Source organism: Bufo gargarizans, chromosome 3 (assembly GCF_014858855.1).
Source record: "Bufo gargarizans isolate SCDJY-AF-19 chromosome 3, ASM1485885v1, whole genome shotgun sequence".
Taxonomy (NCBI): domain Eukaryota; kingdom Metazoa; phylum Chordata; class Amphibia; order Anura; family Bufonidae; genus Bufo; species Bufo gargarizans.
Genome location: NC_058082.1, coordinates 600,531,518 through 600,552,452, shown reverse-complemented (window position 1 = coordinate 600,552,452; position 20,935 = coordinate 600,531,518). Strand labels below are relative to the sequence as shown.

The 20,935-nt window shown below is 43.9% G+C and overlaps 1 protein-coding gene across 1 annotated transcript; it reads right to left on the bottom strand.

The window, feature by feature from the left end:
- Window positions 1-234: 234 nt before the first annotated feature.
- Window positions 235-7,984, bottom strand: LOC122931870 (zona pellucida sperm-binding protein 4-like). The gene is made up of 11 exons (XM_044285924.1): window positions 7,854-7,984; window positions 7,018-7,114; window positions 6,381-6,536; window positions 6,097-6,284; window positions 5,769-5,866; window positions 3,255-3,382; window positions 2,986-3,175; window positions 1,300-1,444; window positions 1,136-1,211; window positions 958-1,050; window positions 235-371 (listed from the first exon to the last, which is right to left on the bottom strand). The coding sequence occupies exons 1-11, from the start codon at window positions 7,863-7,865 to the stop codon at window positions 235-237; spliced, it is 1,320 nt and encodes a 439-aa protein (XP_044141859.1). The 5' UTR covers window positions 7,866-7,984.
- Between the last annotated feature and the right edge of the window lie 12,951 nt (window positions 7,985-20,935).

The following is a 20,935-nucleotide window of genomic DNA, read 5'->3' as shown; positions in this document are numbered from 1 at the left end:
TATATATATATATATATATATATAGTGTTTTTGCATTGTGATTAATTATGTGATAGACCCATTTGTAACAATACTTGGGATATAGATTACTTGTATTGAATGAAATTCAAACAGCCACTTGTAGTGGCAGTCACTTTAAATATATTCTCTTGTCTGTTTGTGGGTGTACAGAAGACCCTCTTAACACCTCAACCAAGCTAGACTTAAAGGGGGGGAAAAAAAACAAACAAAAACTTAAATATTAACATCTTTAATGGTGTAACCATTTTGTTTTTTCAGCCACACAGCCATTATAACAATGCCAACACCACTTCCAGCCACCACTGCCCAGATCCAGTCCAGTCCTAGATGGTTCCCTTCTTCTTGATGTCCTAGAAGACAGAAATGCCTGGTTATATGTATACTACACAGCAAGCCTGCTGCAATTAGGGATGAGCGAAGGACTTTGGATAAAACATCCGAAGTCAATTTGCATACAACTTTGTTTCAATACTGTACGGAGCGAGCACTCACTGCAGTATTGGTTCTGATGAGCTGAAATTTAGCGATACTAATAACTTCATAAATTGACTTCTACTCTAAAAATTTTCCCCAAACTCGGGTTCGGTTCCAAGTAACATCAGCTTTGGAGCCAATACATCCTAATACTGTACAGAGCGCTCTGTACAGTATTGAGACAGTTTTATGTGAAGCAACTTTAGATGTTTCATCCAAAGTCAATTTGCTCATCCCTAGCTGCAATGTTTTTGGATAGCAAACCACCACAATTCCTGTTTATGCATTTAGAAGTATCCTTTCTACCAGCCTTTCCCTCCTTACGGCTAGATGGTCTATTGGCTACCAAAGTGTTTATTGCAAGTTTCCACCACCGCGGAACAAGTCCTCTGTATGAGATGTCCAATTGTGCCATTGCAGGACCAGTGAATTTATACTTTGCTAAAAGTTTAGTCACATTACCTTCAGAAAGCTGTTGACTGTCATCCATGTAGAAGTAAATCGGTCCATCTGCAGAAACCACACTCTCTGGCTCCAGGTTTATGGCCCTTCGTCCTGGGAATAAATACACACAATATAGAGAAATGCCACTGGTTAGAAGTCACCACCAGCCATCTTATGCATTATAGAAAGCCCTTACGTCTCATGGGGCAGATGGTTACACACTGGCCTTGGGAAGATGGCACACATACAGATGCACTGCAGTGGAAGTAGACCTGGAAGACAGACATGGTCAGGCTGTAGGCAAATACTTGAGGATGGCATCAGAGACAACATAATATGGCTGTAGTAAGGGGAACTAACCTGTCCTGTTAATGAAGCCTGAGTTGCAGAGTTTACAAATGTAAATGTGCTGACTATAAACCGCTTATAATAAAGAGGGAACTGGAGTGAAGGATCTGCTACAGCTTGCAGTTGGGTCTTGTAGTTGTCACCTTCAAATGGACACCTAAGGGGAGGGTTTAAAGTGTTTGACATGTGTTTATGGATGAGCATAAATTGTCACCATACTGTCATACAATTTTGCACAATTCAATAGCAGTGAATATATAGAACTTTTGCAATATCCTCACCCCTTTTCTCCCCCACCATCAAACAAGCTTCCTGGCCATGGTAGGATAAAATTATGTCTTATGGAGGGGGGGGGGGGGGGGGGCAGAGACCATAGTCATGATTCAGCAGCTAATAGCAAAGTGTTCATCACTAACATCTACACAATTCAGTACTCTATAATGTCCTATAGGCCAGTGTTTCCCAACCAGTGTGCCTCCAGCTGTTGCAAAACTACAACTCCCAGCATGCCAGCACAGCCAAAGGCTGTCCAGGCATGCTGGGAGTTGTAGTTTTGCAACAGCTGGAGGCACACTGGTTGGGAAACACTGCTATAGGCGATACTGAGCAAGATCTGTCATCACCATGTCTAGTCTATGGAGGGACAAAATGAGCAGCTACTCACCACCCACCAGTTCAGAGACAGAATTAGAGATGTCACATACATCTCTAATTCTGAAGAAAGTCAGACAATGGCCAGACGGTGGCATACTTTCAATAAAGGGCAGTCTATCACTGCTGCCGCTGCCCCTTCCAGGCCTCTAACAATCTCCTTATGCTCCCAGGTAAACAAATTTTCATGTAGTCACTACTAGAGGGATCTCAGTGGAAAAACCATCTTCCATGGCTCTTAATATGCATTTAGCTCCCCCTAGTGGTAGCTGCAGGCAAACTTTGTAACATGTTAAAGAGGACCTTTCACCGATTATGACAATGTGAACTAAGTATACGACATTGAGAACAGCGCCCGGGGATCTCACTGCAACTATAATCCCTGGGCGCTGCTCCGGTCACAAAGTTAAGGTAGGCGGAGTCTGCCCTTGTCCTTCTGTAGCACAGGACAATCACAGCGCAGAGCTCACAGCCTGGGAGGTTATTTTCTCCCAGGCTGTGAGCTCTGCAATGCGATTGGCCAGCGCTACAGCAGAAGGGCAGTCTCCGCCTACTATAAGTGAGCAAAGATACCGGAGGGCATAGCGGGAGAACGGAGCGGCGCCCAGGGATAATAGTAAGTGCAGTGAGATACCCGGGCTCCGCTCTCCATGTCTGTATGCTTAGTTCATATTGTCATAAATAGGTGAAAGGTCATCTTTAAGCAAAGCTGGATAAATCAATTTGTCACTTGTTGGGTGTAGATACATTGAGAAATTAGTTGCTCATGAGGAGCCCCTTGTCCAACTTCTATGTCAAAAAGTGGAAGACCACTTTTTTTATTAAACCTCCCCTTCAAAGTGTTTCTTTTTAAAACCCTACAGTTTGGGGGTAGTTTTTAATGCAGTTGAGCCAACGCTACATGTAGATTAAGAGTGGAGAACAAAAGGAGACTTCTCCCTGCTGGATCCTCTTGCCTTTGGCACAACTTTATGCCCCACTGGGACCAGGTTTAGTTAGACTTAATGTGATTTTAGATTACACAGTTGTGTTAAGTGCAAGTCTTACCCATCTACCAAGATTGGCCATTGGGGTAATTCGTCAGGGTTCACAGAGGCAGTTGCCCAGCACTGATCCAGCATTAGCACCAATCCAGGGTCATTTCTATTTACAATGTGAACTTCAACAAAAACTGGATCTCTGAGTATTTTAACTAGAGGATAATCCTGATCGCCGTAATATTGACTGTATGCAGCATCTGTAGAATGCAAGTCAAAAAAATAAATCAGGCTTTTAGCATATGAAAAAGCTTGTTTGGCAAGGCAGAGTTACAGTACCTAAGGCAATCCTCATTTGTAAGTTCAGTGGTCCCTGGCTAGACGCAGGTGGTGGAGGAGGAAGCGTGAAGACCTCTACACTTAATGGCACCAATTCACTTCCAATAAAACTGCAGCGTATGTGTAAGCTAAAAAAAATAAAATCAAACAATCATTAACTGCATCTGCCTTATCTGAAAAACCTTTTCTCATACCCATTGGGTAATTGCTTGGGACTTGAGATGAGCAAATTTTATATTTTGAAGTTCATTCGCTGGTAAAAGGTGAATTGCATTATAGATTCCACTACCAGAGACCATAACGCAGTTCTATGACAGAATGCCTTTCGAGGCATTCCATCATAGAAGTCTATGGGCTGCATAACGGATCAGTTATAGACTTCTATTATGACGGAATTCAATCATAGACTTGCATTATGCATTCCGTTACCACGGACCAAAACACAATTCACCTTTTACCAGTAAACAAATTTCATAAGCGGAAATTCGCTCATCTCTTTGATACAAACACCAAAGTGTGAAAGGGTCATTTCAAAACAGGAGATTCCAGATCTCATAAGATTTTTAAATTTTGTTTGGCTTATTTCAGATACAAAGAATACACTTCATCTAACCCTCAAACCAACTGCATGAAGTCCCAAGTTCCTCTGGATTGCGTTAAAGGCCCTGGATATGTCAGTTAGGACTCGTGTACACAACTCAGTATTGTGGTCCACGAACTAGGGATCTGCTAAATTACCTTTTGCATACAGATTTTTCACTAGAAATTATTCTCATCTGAAATATGGACAAGACATGTTCTATGAATTAGTGGTACCGGCATATGGATGGAACACGAATGACATGTGTGTCCCATCAATTTTTTGCAGACCCATAGGTGTTAATGGATTACTATGCAATTCTTTTGTTATTAGCAAGTTTATTATTTAACATTAATATATATATAATAAAAATCGCTCTCCATTTACAAAGTTCATCCTTTTGTATTAACAGACAGAAAAAAGGAGATCTACTATGCAATTAAAAAAAAAAGTGGATTGGACACTCAAAATATGGTCACATGCATGAAGACTAAAACTGAGCTCATTGCTGCAACCCATTTTCAACCCCTTAAAAAGGGGGTTGTATGCCCTGAGTCTCCTCCCCGGCCGGCAGTGCGGTGTGCCGGACATGACGTTGAGATGCAGGGACAGGGAGAAGGCGCCGGAAAAGAAAGGGAGAGGGAGAGCGCTGCGCAAAGAAGCCGGTCCGGCTTTCAGAGTGAGGTCTGATGGGGGCTGAGAGTTGGGCAATGTATGTAAAGTTATGACTGGTGACTTGTGCTATGAAGTAATGGGTTTTTTGTTGTCTTGGGATGCAGCTCTTTTGTGTAGGCACTTCTATTGAGCTTCTAGTATATGCTTGGATGTAGCAGAGCTGGTTTTGTCATGCATTTCTTTTGCCTTCATATGGTAAAATACTTCATTGGCCTATCAATGGCTTTATAACTAACTCTGCTATATTTCTGTAGCCTAATGATCTTAAATCATTGCTAGTAGCTCAGAATATCATCCTGTTGTATATAGTAATATACAGTATATATATATATATATATATATATATACACACACACACACACATGCATACACGCACGGCGGCGGGTTGGGGGGGGGCCTCGACGGAAGGGGGCCCCATGGATCAGTTTCGCACCGGGGCCCCGTGGATTGTGTGTACGCCACTGGTTGTATAATTTACTATTGATGACCTGTCCTGAGGTTAGGTCAGCAGTATCAGATCGGCTATTTGAAGAGAATGCAGCGCAGCCTTCTCTGCCGTTTACCTCTGCAATTGCAGTGGTGAGCAGGTGTAGTTACAAGTATGGTGTCCCTATTCACTTCTATGGGAAGACCCCTTCCTAGACACCTGAATAGAGTTGGCCCATAGAAATGAATAGGGACACCTTATTTGTAATTACACTTACCACTGCAATTGTTCCAGCGAGCAGGTAAACCAAGTAGAAAAAAAAAAGGCAGTGACCATAAGAGCACGGCCATCTCCTCAAACAGCTGATCAGCAGGGGGTGGCACCTTCTAGTAAAGGGCAAGAGACTAAAGTGTGACACATGCCCATTCCTGTACAGGATCAGACTTCTGAAATGTCAAGAAGAAGTGTTTGAACCCATCTTAAGATAATCTGGCTGAACTTTGTAGGGCCCAATCAAGCCATTACCTATGAGCAGGGGTGCACCTAGCCTTTCTGCTGCCTGAGCAAAAGCCTCAGCCAGCACCAAGTATGGACAGGGGGAGAAGCAATTGCCTCACCTGGCCCCATTGGGTGCACCCCTTTGCTTACTACATAATTTGATACAAGTAGGACCTAAATGCACTCAAGAAATATGGCCACAGCATCTACAGGAGTAGAGAATTGTTAATACCACAAGATCTTGTTCTAATGTTAAAAAGGTACTGAACTACAATTAAACCTGAAGCTAAAGGCTTTGTATTTCAGAAAGTCAGTTAAGGACAAACCATCTTACCTAAATGTACTATCTCTGGTTATTGACGACCCTCTCCAAGTGCTCACCATCTTGTCTGCCATCATGTCATTCTCATAAATCACATTACCGCCTTGAACCTTTTTGGAAAAAGTACAAGTAAGTGACCTCAGAACATAAGGCACCCATGAGGTGCTGTAACATGCTTCCAGTTCAGTGAACAGCACACCTGCCACTCCTACAAGTGATATTGCTGTATTCTCACACCTATTTGGTGGACTTGAAGATCAAGTGAGGATGCTCATGATCAGATTGATGCCAGCGTGCAGTTGTCATACGAAACCTAAAAACTAACAAATTTGGCACTTACAGTTTGTGTGGTCCCGCAGGCTGACAGTGGAAAACTGAAGAGAAGAAAATAGTCATTTTGTGCAATAGGTCCACATTCTGCACCGCTGGCTCTAGTAAACCTGACTGATGGTAGAATTAGCGACGGCCAAGTGACACCACTGGAAACCGCAACAGAGAGCCTGCCATCTGCGGTACACTGTGCAGTAACTATAGGAAAGGAAGGAAAAAAAAAAAAAAAAAAAAGTTTAAAAAGCCTGAAGTAAATGAAATCATGTAGTACGGTAAACTAGCAAATACATCTACCTCGGTTTCCATAATAGCATGGTGTCCTGGAGTCCATTTGGTCATAACAGCAGCCTTTCTGGAGACATTCTTCCTGGGAGACCGGGGGTCTAGCGCACACAAGTCTGTTTTGTATAGAGACATCTGAGCATTCAGTTGGGGATGGCGCATCGTGTACTGTAAAGTCAATATGGAAGAACGGGTTTAGCGAGACTTGTGCAGCCCATAGTAGAAAGCACACCCTCGCCAAGTTATGGCCACACAATTACATGTGGAAACTCTTTTTGTGAGAATAAGTCACCAGTCCCTTGCACTGCCGGAGGTGACCAATTTAGGATGAGGCACATGCCTTATAAGCACATCCATAAAAAACATAAGATTAGTCTTCATTTGCGCAAGATAAGTCACAGCCACTGGCCATGCCCCGCCCCCCCCCCCCCCCACCAGACAAGTGATGAAGCAAATTGGGGGGGGGGGGGAATAACTTATGTTGCGGATAAGATCTGCAGCAGATTCAGAGCATTTCCACATTGCAATCTGCAGCAAATCCTATGTGATTTTATGCAGCTGTGGGTTTCAGCCAGATCCGCTATGCAGGGCGAAACCAACATTTAAGAGCTGGGTATCAATTCCACCCATGACAAACCTCCAAGATTACCGGGATGAACTGGACACATCAGATCTTCTTTCTGATACACCTCCCATTCTCCGGTAGTGTTAACCTCTAGGAAGATGGTCATCATATATTTATTCTCCTGCAAGTATAAAATTAAAGGACATCTGTCAGCAGATTTGTACCTGAAACTGGCTGACCTGATGCATGCAAGCTAGTCAGCTGGAGACATCTGTGTTAGTCCCATGTCCATATGTGTCCACATTGCTGAGAAAAATGATATATTACTATATCCAAGTGAGCCTCTAATAGCAATAGGGGCGTCACCGTTGCACCTAGAGGCTCTGCTTTATACCCGATGTCCCCCCCCCCCCCTCACATTTTCACTGCTTGCTCCTGTCAAAAGTGGAGAAAGTTCAGCAGAGCCTCTAGGTGTAATGGTAAGGCCCCAAGTGTATATATTAAAATATCATTTTTCTGGGGCACATTGACTATGTCAGACTTTTTAATACTCGTTTCTCACACACACTGAGGTATGCAGCTTTGTCAGGGGACAGCGGATTAGGATATCATGGTCACATGGCCTTAGCACAGTGCAATCCCATTGAAGTGAATTGGGATGAGCTGCAATACCAGTTATGGTCACTATACAATGTACAGCGCTGGGCTTGAGCAGAGAGAAGGCCGCAGAAGTACTTTGATTGCCAGTGCCTTCTTAAAATCCTGATTGGGGGGGGGGGGGGTTCTGTGTGTCAGACCCCCACAGATCAGATACATCAGTATAGAAGTCTCTATAAACCCCTTTAATCTCCATAGGTCACTGCATTCCTCTAGGTTTATGGTGCCTTCAAGTTATTCCACAATTTCTAATCAAAGCTTACCGTTATCTGCATGTAACAGCCATTGTATTTCGCATGGATGACTACATGGCCATCAGACTCAGCAGTAATCGAGACACCACAGGATTTATTGGTGACAAGTGGGGTCCCATTTCCATCAGCATCTAGACAAACATAAGAACTCACTGCATGACTGCAAATAGACAGAGCGTGATAACAGCAAGTATTGAGACTCCCACCCAGACATACATGGGTGCTGAATAAGCAGTGTCACCAGTGTTTGGTCTGGACAACACTGACATCTGCATTATTTCCCTGAAAGAACACTTCTCCTCTAACCTGGAATCACAGCATCATAATGACCTATAATGCTGAGAGTTCCTGCCCAACTGAGTATTGTACTCACATAATACTGGCAGTACTACAGACCCGAGGTCAGGCAGGAACTCGCAGCATATTAAGTCACAAGATCCTAGAAGGCTGGAATGGCTATTACTAGTGAAGGTGCACAAAATTTTAAGGTTTCCACCCTCCCTGTGACTGATGTCTCCATACGCTAAGTAGTAGGCCGTGGAAAGGAAAAGAGGAGCTAAGCTCTGCACACAGCACTGATCGTGAACACATTGATGGTTCCACTGGCATCTGCTTTGTACCACCCATCAAGGGTACAGGTGGCAGGCCAAAGTGCATGGTCCTGCTGTAAAGTTAGTATGACCATTAAAGAAAAACTTTAGTAATTTAGTTTTTTTTTGCCTTATGGGATTGAGATTGTAAGAAAAAAAAAAAAAAAAAATTCCCTTGAATAAAAATGCTTTTCAATAGAAACATTGCAAAAATAACAATTCTGCACATGTTTGTGCCAAATCCATAACACTTAATGTTCAGTGAACTTGTGTTTCTAGTTAGTCCTACAGGATTAGTGTTATCTAAGAACTGTTATGAAACCCAAGCCTTGTACGCCAGACTTAAAAACAAGTTCTCTCATCCCTACCCTCACTATGCCATGAAGTCATGTATCCCACATGACTGCCTAAAAAACTAAAAGCTGCAAGGCACTTTTTTGGGGTCCAAACCCTAGAACACCAATCACATCAAGGACCCTGTACCCCCTGAAATGACCAGTCACACTATTTCTATGAGAGTTCTGGAGACCCTTACTGATTTATATACTGCAGCTATCCTGAGGATAGAAGATTACTAAGCAGGGGGGCAGGGATGGACAGTTTTCTCTGACTCTATACCAACTAATACTTGGCTTACTTTAAAACAGATATTTACACCAGGATTGTAGCACAGTTTTGGCACCCCTTAGACCACATGCCTTTCCACAAAGCCTCCCCCCACCCCCTATTACTTTTGACACAATTAGAGAAACCTCAGCCACGGTAAAGTAGATTAACTCACCATAGACAGAAAGTCTAGTAGAGATGTTTGTGGCCAAAAGCTGTAAAGTGTATTCCAGGCTGTAATCTCCACAGATCAGCAAAGGCTCCTCATAAAACCCATTCTGGGCACTAGCAGCAAAGCAGCCCCCAACCAGCAGCACCAGCCAGACCCTGCACCAGCTCCCAGCCATGATGCTCAGAGACTATGTCTCCAGCCCATGGAGCTCCTCTATTTATTTCCTGATACACCTGAGGGGGAAGGTAACACAGGTGCTCCTAGCGTCACATGTGAGACGTGCTGATGAGAACTGCTTCTGAAGACACAGTTTTAGGCCTCGTTCACATTTCACTGAAGTGTGCTATCCTCGTTTTCCATGGACAGCACATGTACCCATTTAGTTCAAGGATGTCTGTTCACAGATCGGTATATTTTTAGTGACCGTGGGTGAATGAAAAAATCACGGAGACATGCACTACTTTGGCCCGTGATGCAAAGTAAACACACCCATTGAAGTCTATTGTTCTGTGAAAATCATGGACACAACACGTATGGAATCTGTGTTGCGTCCGTTTTTCACTGGCCACTGATAGGAGATTCTCTGGAAACGAATTTTCAGCTGGGCAGCATTTCTGAAATACGCATGACACATGGAGGGTAAAAACCAGACACACAGATCAAACACGGATCCTTCGTGGACATCTTCATGGATGTAACACAGGCTGATTTTTTCACTGACGTGAAATGGGCACGTAAAGGTGGATGAAGCCTAAGTGTCCATTCACATGTCCGTAGTGTATTGCGGATCCGCAATACACCCCGCCGGCACCCCCATAGAACTGCCTATTCTTGTCCGCAATGCGGATGCGGAGAGCACACTAGGGTTTCCGTCCCCATAGAGAATGAATAGGTCTGCACCCGTTCCACAATTTGCTGAACGGATGTGGACCCATTATACGGACGTGTGAATGGAGCCTTAGGCTGTAGCTACATGGCGACTTTGACCACATCCAAAAATCTCTGTATGGCAGTGCAGCTGCAATAAATATTGGCAGTCATTCACAAAGATCGGTCTTTATTTACCCCCTGTGCACCTCCAGCAGTCTGTGGGCCTCATTTATCAAAACTGCCCATAGCAACCAATCAGAGCTCACCTTTCATGTCTTAAAGTGTTCTGAAAAAATAAAAGATGAGCTCTGGTTGGTTGCTATAGGCAACTAAGACAGATTTCCTGCTAGACACTGTGCACCTGGAGTGAAAGCTCCTCCAGCTCCTGACTGCAATAGTGTTTGCTCCTCTTTTACACCTGTTTTCAGGCTCCCACCTTTCATTTTCTGAAAAATGAAAGGTGGAATCTGATTGGTTGCTATGGGCAACTAAGCCAGTTTTCCTTTATACCAGTTTTGATAAATCTCCCCATCATTTCTATGTCAGCGGGGCACATTTACTAAGTTCGCCTTTTTTTTAGAGTAAAAAAATCCCCAAACTGACATATTGGCAAAGTTTGTCTTCAATTTGGAACTCATTTATTATTCTTTTATAAATCTGGTTTGTCTTTTTTGGTTTAAGTCTGGCCTCTAGTGGTCGTTTTCTAGTAAGAGATTCAAATTCACTAAGGGCACTTTCACACTTGCGTTGTTGGATTCCAGCAGGCAGTTCCGTTGCCAGAACTGCCTGCTGGATCCGGAAATCCGTATGCAAACGGATAGCATTTGTTTCCGGATCCGGATCCATCTGACAAATGCATTGAAATACCGGATCCGTCTCTTCGCTGCACATGCGCAGACCAGGAAACCGGATCCGTTTTTCCGGAACACTTGGTACTGGATCCGGCATTAATACATTTCATTTCATTGGAAATTAATGCCGGCAAGTGTTCCAGAATTTTGGCTGGAGAAAATACCGCAGCATGCTGCGGTATTTTCTCCGGCCAAATCCCGTACGAGGGACTGAACTGAAGACATCCTGATGTATACTGAACGGAATGCTTTCCATTCAGAATGCATTAGGATAAAACTGAAGCGTTTTTTTTTCAGGTATTGAGCCCCTGTGACGGAACTCAAAACCGAAAAACAAAAACGCTAGTGTGAAAGTACCCTTAACTGGTCTAAATAGTATGAAAATGTGGCGCAAGTAAGCAGAATTTTGGCGCACGTCTCCATGATAATAGGCAAATTGTTGCGCAACTCGCCACTCAAAACGGAGAAAAGTAAACCAGCATTAGGTGGTAGACTGTTTTCATGACAAAATCTGGTGCAAAATAAGAGGCACCTACATAAATAGGAAGGAAGTTAGGCATAAAAGTTAGAAAACTTCAGAATTTGTTTTAAAATTCAAAATAGGCGCAAATGCCGCAAAAACAGTTGGTAAAAGAGGCTTAAAAATGAGACAGTCGTAAACAGGCTTTTTACTCATGAAAACAGGCGCAGACACGTTAGTAAATGTGCCGCAGTGTGTCAAAGGTTGTAACCTATGTACCAAAAGTGGTAGAAAAAAGGTATATTAAACACAAATATAACAATCTAAGCTCCTGTTTTCTCATAGATTTTGTTGCTGTTCTGGGGAACCACAGCTTTGGGGGTCGGAACTGTTTGCTACATATCATGTCCTGTCTATAGACATAAATTGTGCCCGCGGGGATTCTTGCTGAAATATAGATGTCATGCACAGAGGTATATGAGGACTGCTACACAGTATGGATCTGTATTTCACACCATGTGGTGCCTCCACGAGGCACTGAATTCTCTCCTAAAAGCAGTGCTTTTTGGGATAATTTCCACAGTATTGTAACGTGTTTTGCAGGGAAAAAAACATAGGCATCTTTGTAAAACTGCATAGTGTTAGGCCTTATGAGGTCCATGAGAAGACAGTGTTTCATCAGAGAAGATGCCAGGATCTGAGTGTCTCTTCTTTTGCCTTCAGTGTGTCATCCGTATTCCACGGACACTGGACAAGCAGAAAATTCATTTCATAATATCTACAACCAATTGTCCATAAAAATCACTGACAGACTACAGATGCTGTCCATGTTATGTCAGTGGTTTCTACAGACCCAATGGGCATGTTTAGTCCACATCACGGACCAAGATGCTTGTCTCTGTTGTTTTTGCACAGACCCACACATGAATGGGTATGTGTGCTGTGGAGAACATAGAAAACGTGTTTCCAGGATTCACAGATGTGTGAATCAGCTCTTAAGCTTAATTTGCATGCACATTTTTTTTTTTTTTGGGGGGTGTATGCAGTGTCCCGCTGCAGGGTTTTGTGTACTGTACTTTATTCTTTGTATGTCCCTTGAGATGTGTACGGAGAAAGCAAGCAGTTCCCAGTTACTGTTTCTAGATTGGGCTGGCACCACCCCTTCCTATAAAGAGTAGGTTGCATCAGTTCAGTTTAGTGTAGCTGTGAGTGAAGGAGGATTGATCATGTCTAAGCCCAGGCACCACCTACAGGTCACATCTAGGTGCACCTGTGAGGCCTGGGCCATATCAGCCAGTCTTGAGTGGGACTCGCAGACTCCTCCCTCCTCCCATTGCTAGCATGGCTACATGCTGGAGGTAACTGGTGAGCTGTTTGTGAGTCGGCCTCATGCTCCTGTAATTTGCCCATTGGCTCCTAGTATTGCCCATACGGCTCAGGTAGGAGAGTGTTAGGTCCCGGGCTACTTGAGAAACCTTGGCGTGGTGCCCGGGCTTAGACATGTTCTACACCGTAGGACATGTTGACTAATCTCTCAATTTTAAAATCAGTTTGAGGGTTTAGTGAGACTGCAGAGTGCACCTGTATTTGCTATTGTTTTGTTATGTTGATTATGACATCCGCACTTGTTACCTTGTGTGAGATGTCTATTGTGGTACTTGTGGTTCACCGCGGGCATCCTCCACCGTATGCATTTTGCTGGGGATCGCCATTAGCAACGGGCCACAAGTGCAGGATTTGCTCCCCTGTATATATGCACGACTGCATGTGGGTTTGAGAACCTCCTGCTAATGCCACCTTATCTTTTTAGTTTGTATATATAGATTCCTGGAGGTGTATAAACTCCAATTTAAATGTGCCTGTTTTCCATCTACAGGCCACATTTAGGTGCACCTGTGAGGCCTGGGCCATATCAGCCAGTCTTGAGTAGGACTCGCAGACTCCTCCCATTGCAAGCATGGTTACATGCTGGAGGTAACTGGTGAGCTGTTTGTGAGTCGGCCTCATGCTCCTGTAATTTGCCCACTGGCTCCTGGTATTGCCCATACGGCTCAGGTAGGAGAGTGTTAGGTCCCGGGCTACTTGAGAAACCTTGGCGTGGTGCCCGGGCTTAGACATGTTCTACACCGTAGGACATGTTGGCTAATCTCTTCTCAATTTGAAAATCAGTTTGAGGGTTTAGTGAGACTACAGAGTGCACCTGTCTTTGCTATTGTTTTGTTATATTGATTATGACATCCGCACTTGTTACCTTGTGTGAGATGTCTATTGTGGTACTTGTGGTTCGCCGCGGGCATCCTCCACCGTATGCATTTTGTTGGGGATTGCCATTAGCAACGGGCCACAAGTGCAGGATTTGCTCCCCTGTATATATGCACGACTGCATGTGGGTTTGAGCACCTCCTGCTAATGCCACCCTGTCTTTTTAGTTTGAAGGAGGATTGAAAAGCAGAAATGTGACAGCATATGTGCCACTTCTTGAGGGAATGAGTTACTGGATTCTTCAGAAGGTTGAACTGCCATAGGGGAGAAAGTGCAGAGCGTCTGTAAGTCACTGAAGGTAACATATAACTGTATGTTCTTCACTGCATGTTGGTAGGAATAAACATCTTCATGTTCCCCATCATACTAAAAGAACAGACTGTTCACTGATTCTGCTGAGCATACCTCAGACATACCTATTTAGTAAGAGTGAGAAAGACAAGATGTTATAATGACATGTCAGAAGTTATGATTGGCGGGGGTCTGGGTCCTGAGACCCCCACCAACTGCTAACATGAGTGAGCTCCCTTTCACTTGAATGGAAGCAACACTGCATTAACCAGACACGACCACTGCACAATGTACTCAGCTGTGCACCACAGTTGGCCTCCACTGATCTGATATAGATCAATAGGTAAGTCCTGGAAACCCCTTCAAGCTGAATATTATACAATGGGTAGACTGATTATTACATTTGCATTTCGGCTTAGCCTCAAGCAAATAGCCTTGTCCGTATTTTGGTCCACTAAAAATGGATCTGCAAACTACAATACCTCCTGTGTGCATTCTGCATTTTAGTCACTTCCATTAACAGAAACGGCTATTCTCATCCACAATACAGACCAAAATAGGACGTGTTCAAAAATGTGTGGAATTGCCACATGGATCCACAAAAAATATGGTTGTGGGCATGACCCGATAGAAATGAATGGGTCAATGCGCAATCCACAAAAATTGCAGATATCACACGGATGAAAAATATAGTTGTGTGCCTGAATATTTAAACGGGTTATCCAAGACTGTAAAATGCTCCCCTATATGTCGGGCCCCTTACAATGAATATACTTACCTGGCTCCCCGCGCTGCTCCTGGTCCCCGCACCGCTGCTGCTTCTCCCAGTGTGCGGATGAAAACATCCGGTGTCAGGGGGGAGCAGCCAATATCAGGCCGTGATGGGGACGAGCCTCCCTAGCATCGCGGGTGACGCTAGGGAGGCTCGTCCTCATCTCCGCCTGCCATTGGCTGCTCCCCCCGACACTGGATATTTTCATCCACACACAGGAAGAAGCAGCAGCGATGCGGGGAGCCAGGTAAGTCTATTCATTGTGAAGGGCCCGGCGTATGGGGGAGCATTTTATAGTCTTGGATAACCCCTTTAAGTGGCATTCACACATCCTTGTTTTTCCACTGACTAAGGCCTCATGCACACGACCGTTGTGTGCATCCGTGGCCGTTGTGCCGTTTTCCATTTTTTTTTTTGCGGACCCATCGACTTTCAATGGGTCCGTGGAAAAATCGGAAACTGCACTGTTTGGCAGCCGCATCCGTGATCCGTTTTTCCTGGCCGTGAAAAAAATAATACCTGTCCTATTTTTTTCACGGCCAACGGTTCACGGACCCATTCAAGTCAATGGGTCCGTGAAAATCACGGATGCACACAAGATTGTCATCCGTGTCCGTGATCCGTGTCCGTTTTTTCCTATCATTTCAATGGCAAACTTGACTTAGATTTTTTTTTTCATTTTTCATGTCCGTGGATTCTCCAAAAAACAAGGAAGACCCACGGTCGAAAAAACGGTCACGGACCAACGGAACCCCGTTTTGCGGACAGTGAAAAAATACTGTCGTGTGCATGAGGCCTTATAGTGAAGATAAACATGCACTACTTTGGTCTGTGTTGCAGACCAAACATATCCACTGAAGTCTATGGATCCATGAAAACTACTGAAGGACCACGGATGGTCTCCATGTTCCATCAGTGGTTTTCACTGACCATTTATAGGAGATGCTCTGGAAATCTCCTTTTCAGCCTAGCAGTGTTCAAGGAATAGGGATGACACATGGAAGGGCACACAACAGACAGACACCTTCATGGATGAAACACTGAGCTCCTTGTTATGGACATCAACACGAACACAGATGTGTGAGCAAACCCCTATAATTTTGTCCTTTATACAAGTAATCATGGTTATCTGGATAGATAAAAAGTGCAGGTCGAAATGCAAATACTGTAAGTAACAGATGAAGAGCAGTTTACTCTGCATACCTTAATAAAACCTCATAAACTTTGGCACATGTATAGTAGACCTCTCGGGGTAGTATACTTATTATTGTGCGTTGGGAACGCAGTAATGCTTTCAGCAGGGGCAATTCAGTTGTAAAAGTCTTACTAAGGGATATTGTTGGGTAAATTTCTTCTGTATTCGAAAATCCCCTGGTTGCCTCTGCACAACAAACTGCATTTACCTTTATGTCACTGTATGTGGGTATTATATGAGCACCCTATTGTTATTTAGGCACCTGTATTTGGCCAATGTATGGCACTATTATTTGGTCAACATATGCTATGGTGCTTAAAGTCAGGCATGGTATGGTTATTTTTTTATTGTATTGTCCATACCCCATAATGGGAAGGAGGAGGGCACCAACTGAAGATACCACACATAGCATCATCCAATGGGCAGGCTCCTCTACCACGTCCAATAGCAAAGAAAGTTTTTATGGCAAACTAGAAAAGATTTTCCGGCTGGACCTTCACCCTCTCCTAATCTCTGTTTAGAATACCTTTATCAATCTCTTACCACTTTGCATTGTGCCTCAAGTTTCATCAGCAATACATTTCATGTCCAGATCACGTTACGTCCTTTTTTTTGGGGGGGGGGGGGGGGTTAGCTTTTCCTGACTGTAGTCATTCCTTTGCTTTGTACTCCTTATACAAGGTTATGTGATATACGTTAAAGAAAAGGCTGTTTTCTTTTTCCAAAAACAGCACCACTCAGGTCTATGGGCTGTGCCTTCTACTGCAGCTCAATTCTAGATATTGCCCATGGTCTAGACTCTAGTGTAACTTTGGTTCTGGGGGATAAACCCTTTATGTGATATCACACAACCTCCAGGGCCAGACTGGCCTACCGGGAAATTTCCTGGTAGGGCGTGGGCCGGTCCTGCTGCAAGTTTTTTTTAAAGTTCGGCGGTGGACCACCCAAGCAGTCCCAAACAATTTTCTTCTTAGACTCCTACTGCTGCCATGATGTGGTAAAGCACTAGGCAGGTTATGTAAGATTGTGTCCTGCCATTCCCTCACTAAAGAAAACAACTTCCACTTTGAAGGGGACAAAATTTGAAGGACAAATTGGTTCACAGCTTCTTGCCTACAAACGAAACAATAAATACTACTTGGTTAAAATCCAGTATTGTTGGCTCCTTCCCATGTGGTAACTGTACTTTCTGTAAGTACCTACCTAAAGTAAAAAAAAATTAGAAACCCCTCAGATGGATGTGAATATGCAATAAGAGAATATTTTAATTGCCGCAGTAGCGGAATTATTTATATTGCATCCTGTAATTGCCCAAAATTGTATGTGGGTAAAACCACACAGGAGTTAAGGCGAAGAATATCCGGACATATCAGTGCAATAAATACAGGGAAAGACACATCTCTCTACAGGCATATTACATACGCCCATGGGGGAAACATTGAAGTCCTAAAATTTTGGGGGTTGACGAAAAAGACTCGGACCCAGGAGTGGAAATCTGGATATTAAACTTTTACAAGAAGAAGCCAGGTGGATTCAAATGCTACAGACCCTGAGCCCAGGAGGCCTAAATGAAGGCTTCTCATATACAGCCTTCATCTAACGAGATAGCACATGAAATAATAAATATATAAATTTACTTGATAATGACAAATTTAAAAAACAAAGGAGAGGAAATAAAGAATAGTGACCCCCCAAAACTCCCAGAAATTTACCCACCTATCCTCAGGAATCATCTTCAGGTAATAAATTTTACCCATTTTTAATAACAATTTTTGGCTTTATCAATGACATTTCTATCTTAGTTATTTACATAATGAATAATTGAATATACAATAAATAACTAAAATTTAAAATATATATAAAAAAATCGAATTAAATTAATAAAAATTAAATACAAAAAATTTGGAATGTAACTAATATATAAATCTGATCCGATGGATTTCTGGACAACAAAACCTATTAGGGGGATGTTGGTATATCCATAAAAGATAGACCATATACAGTGAGAATGACCCAACAAATTTAGACGGTTTACTATATATAAAAAATAAAAACAAGCTTGATTAATAAAATCAAAAGTTATGGCAGGACTGTATCTTTTTATTATATCATCCTGACCTAAAGACGTCCAAAATTATATCCATCTATTTGAATCCAATAAGGTAGATTAATTTAATTATAGCCATTAAATATAACAATCGGGTTATAATTATTATCTGTATCCTGAATAATGATCGCTTACAATGAGTTCATCAATGCAGAAATCGAGTGGCCCATCCAGTGAGTCTTGTATAATTTCTAATTATACCATGATATCTCTATCATGTAAACATTACCTGACGTCATCAAGGCGAGACTGGACGTCACTAACCGGAGACCGCAAAGGAGAAGCGCCTAGGATACACGTCATGTAACTGACATCTGACCTGTGGCTACACGCACGGACTGGATTGGCTGCATGACCTGGAGGGGTGGGACCCTGGAGAGCATAAAGGGAGGCCGTAACGAGCGCACGCACATATACCCTGCATCCCCTGACGAAGCCGCAACAGCGGCGAAACATGTCGGGAGGGGTGTAGTTATGTGATCCTGTTTTAGGCAGTTTGTAGGGGAATGAGAGGAGTTACTGGCTATTAGATATAGAGACCTTAGATAAGCATAGAGCGGCAGAGAGAGAGTGATTGGTGTGGTGTGCCGTACCTACCCCTAGTGTTAGGCAGCCTGCACAGCAGGTATAGGTAAGTTTAGCAGCAGAATGGATACAGAGACATGGCTACACTGACCTCTATGGCATAAATAGAGGCAACATTGTAAGCCAATCTGAATCATTGGTGTGCAGATACTAAAGTATCAAAAGTAGGGGACTGGTAACAATCTGTGAGCCCCAGCACGATAGTAACTGAACTTAAAGGGATTCTGTCACCTCCCCTCAGCCAAAAAACGATTTAAAAGCAGCCATGCAGCACAGCTTACCTGGATTAGGCTGTGCTGTTTTATCTTGAAATCCGTCCAGCAGTTACTTCAAAAAACGACTTTGATCAATAAGGAAATGCGTCCTGAAGGTGCCCAGAGGGGCGTTTTTTTTCTTCCTAGTGAGCCCAGTACCGCCCCTCTTTCAGTGCCCAGCCCGCCTTCCTTGTATTTTCTAACCGCCGCCCCCAGCCTCCCCTCCCTCTCCTCCCCCTCCCTCACGCCGAACGAAGTCTCGCACAGGCGCAGTACCCACTGAGGGCTGCGCCTGTGCGATCAGCAGGAGACTGAGGGGAGCAGCTTCATCTTCGTCACTGGGCATGCGCCGAGCCCAGTGACGTCCGATGCTCGCTCTTCCCTCAGTCAGCAGGGAAGAGCGAGCATCGGACGTCACTGGGCTCGGCGCATGCCCAGTGACGAAGATGAAGCTGCCGCCCTCAGTCTCCTGATGATCGCACAGGCGCAGCCCTCAGTGGGTACTGCGCCTGTGCGAGACTTCGTTCGGCGTGAGGGAGGGGGAGGAGAGGGAGGGGAGGCTGTGGCAGGCTGGGGGCGGCGGTTAGAAAATACAAGGAAGGCGGGCTGGGCACTGAAAGAGGGGCGGTACTGGGCTCACTAGGAAGAAAAAAAACGCCCCTCTGGGCACCTTCAGGACGCATTTCCTTACTTCAAAAAACGACTTTGATCAATAACTGCTGGATGGATTTCAAGATAAAACAGCACAGCCTAATCCAGGTAAGCTGTGCTGCATTTAAATCGTTTTTTGGCTGAGGGGAGGTGACAGAATCCCTTTAAGAGGCCTCAAATAAAGGTTCTCTATATGCACTCCCAATAAAATAAAGCATATGGTCCAGTGCTAAACCCATATTGAGAATTCCAAGTGAATCTTAAATAAAGGCTAGGCTGCTACACACCAACAGTCCCCACGCTATGCGATAATAGACAATATCTGTATCCAGCCACATACAAAGACATTGCCAATAAAGGTTGCAAAAATCAGGCAACCAGGTTTATTTATTTATATTTGTGTCTAACTCCTTACAACTGAGTTTTAATTTCTTTATATTTTCTCTAATCCATGTTTGGGAGTATATATTACAAATAATAAAGTTAAGGCTACTTTCACACTAGCGTTCAATCGGATCCGTTCTGAACGGATCCGATCATAATAATGCAGACGGAGGCTCCGTTCAGAACGGATCCGTCTGCGTTATTTTAGCATATAACAGCTAAGTGTGAAAATAGCCTCGTACGGATCAGTCCAGACTTTCAATGTAAAGTCAATGGGGGATGGATCCGCCTGAAGATTGAGCCATATTGTGGCATCTTCAAACGGATCCGTCCCCATTGACTTACATTGTAAGTCTGGACAGATCCGCACGGCCAGGCGGACACCCGAATGCTGCAAGCAGCGTTCAGCTGTCCGCCTGTCCGTGCGGAGGCGAGCGGAGCGGAGGCTGAACGCCGCCAGACTGATGCAGTCTGAGCGGATCCGCTCCATTCAGACTGCATCAGGGCTGGACGGCTGCGTTCGGGTCCGCTCGTGAGCCCCTTCAAACGGAGCTCACGAGCGGACCGACGAACGCTAGTGTGAAAGTAGCCTAAGTTTTTAACTGTTAAATAGGGATCCCTAAAGGGATTTTTTGGTCCTACAGACCAATATAGCATTATGAATTTATATCCCGAGGATCTCTAAAGGGACTGTGTGGATTCAAAATGTATGGGCGTCGCAGAGGCAACGTTAAGTCCGAAGTCATGTGATACTTTCTGAAAACTTCAGCCTTCAATTCTACAACTTTAAAAACACTTAAAACAGCAATCTGAAGTCAGGCTCAGTACCAGTCAGCAAATGCAGCTGTGTGCTAACCATCTGACAATTCTCAAGAAAGAGTTCATGGCAAATTGCCTGGTCGGTCTACCCAGTGCTAGGCTGACATTGGAGACCACCAAGTGGCTAGGAAATATTTGCAGCAGGACCATTGCTCAGGAGTGGAGCTGAACCAGCAAGGCAAAACCAGCACTTATTTACTAAAAATAGATAAAACCCAACTG

Coding starts and splice junctions, on each gene's coding strand:
- LOC122931870 (XM_044285924.1), bottom strand. Junction 3,383..5,768: donor ACCAGAGATAGTACATTTAG/GTAAGATGGTTT, acceptor TATTTTTTTTAG/CTTACACATACGCTGCAGTT. Junction 3,176..3,254: donor ACAAATGAGGATTGCCTTAG/GTACTGTAACTC, acceptor TGCATTCTACAG/ATGCTGCATACAGTCAATAT.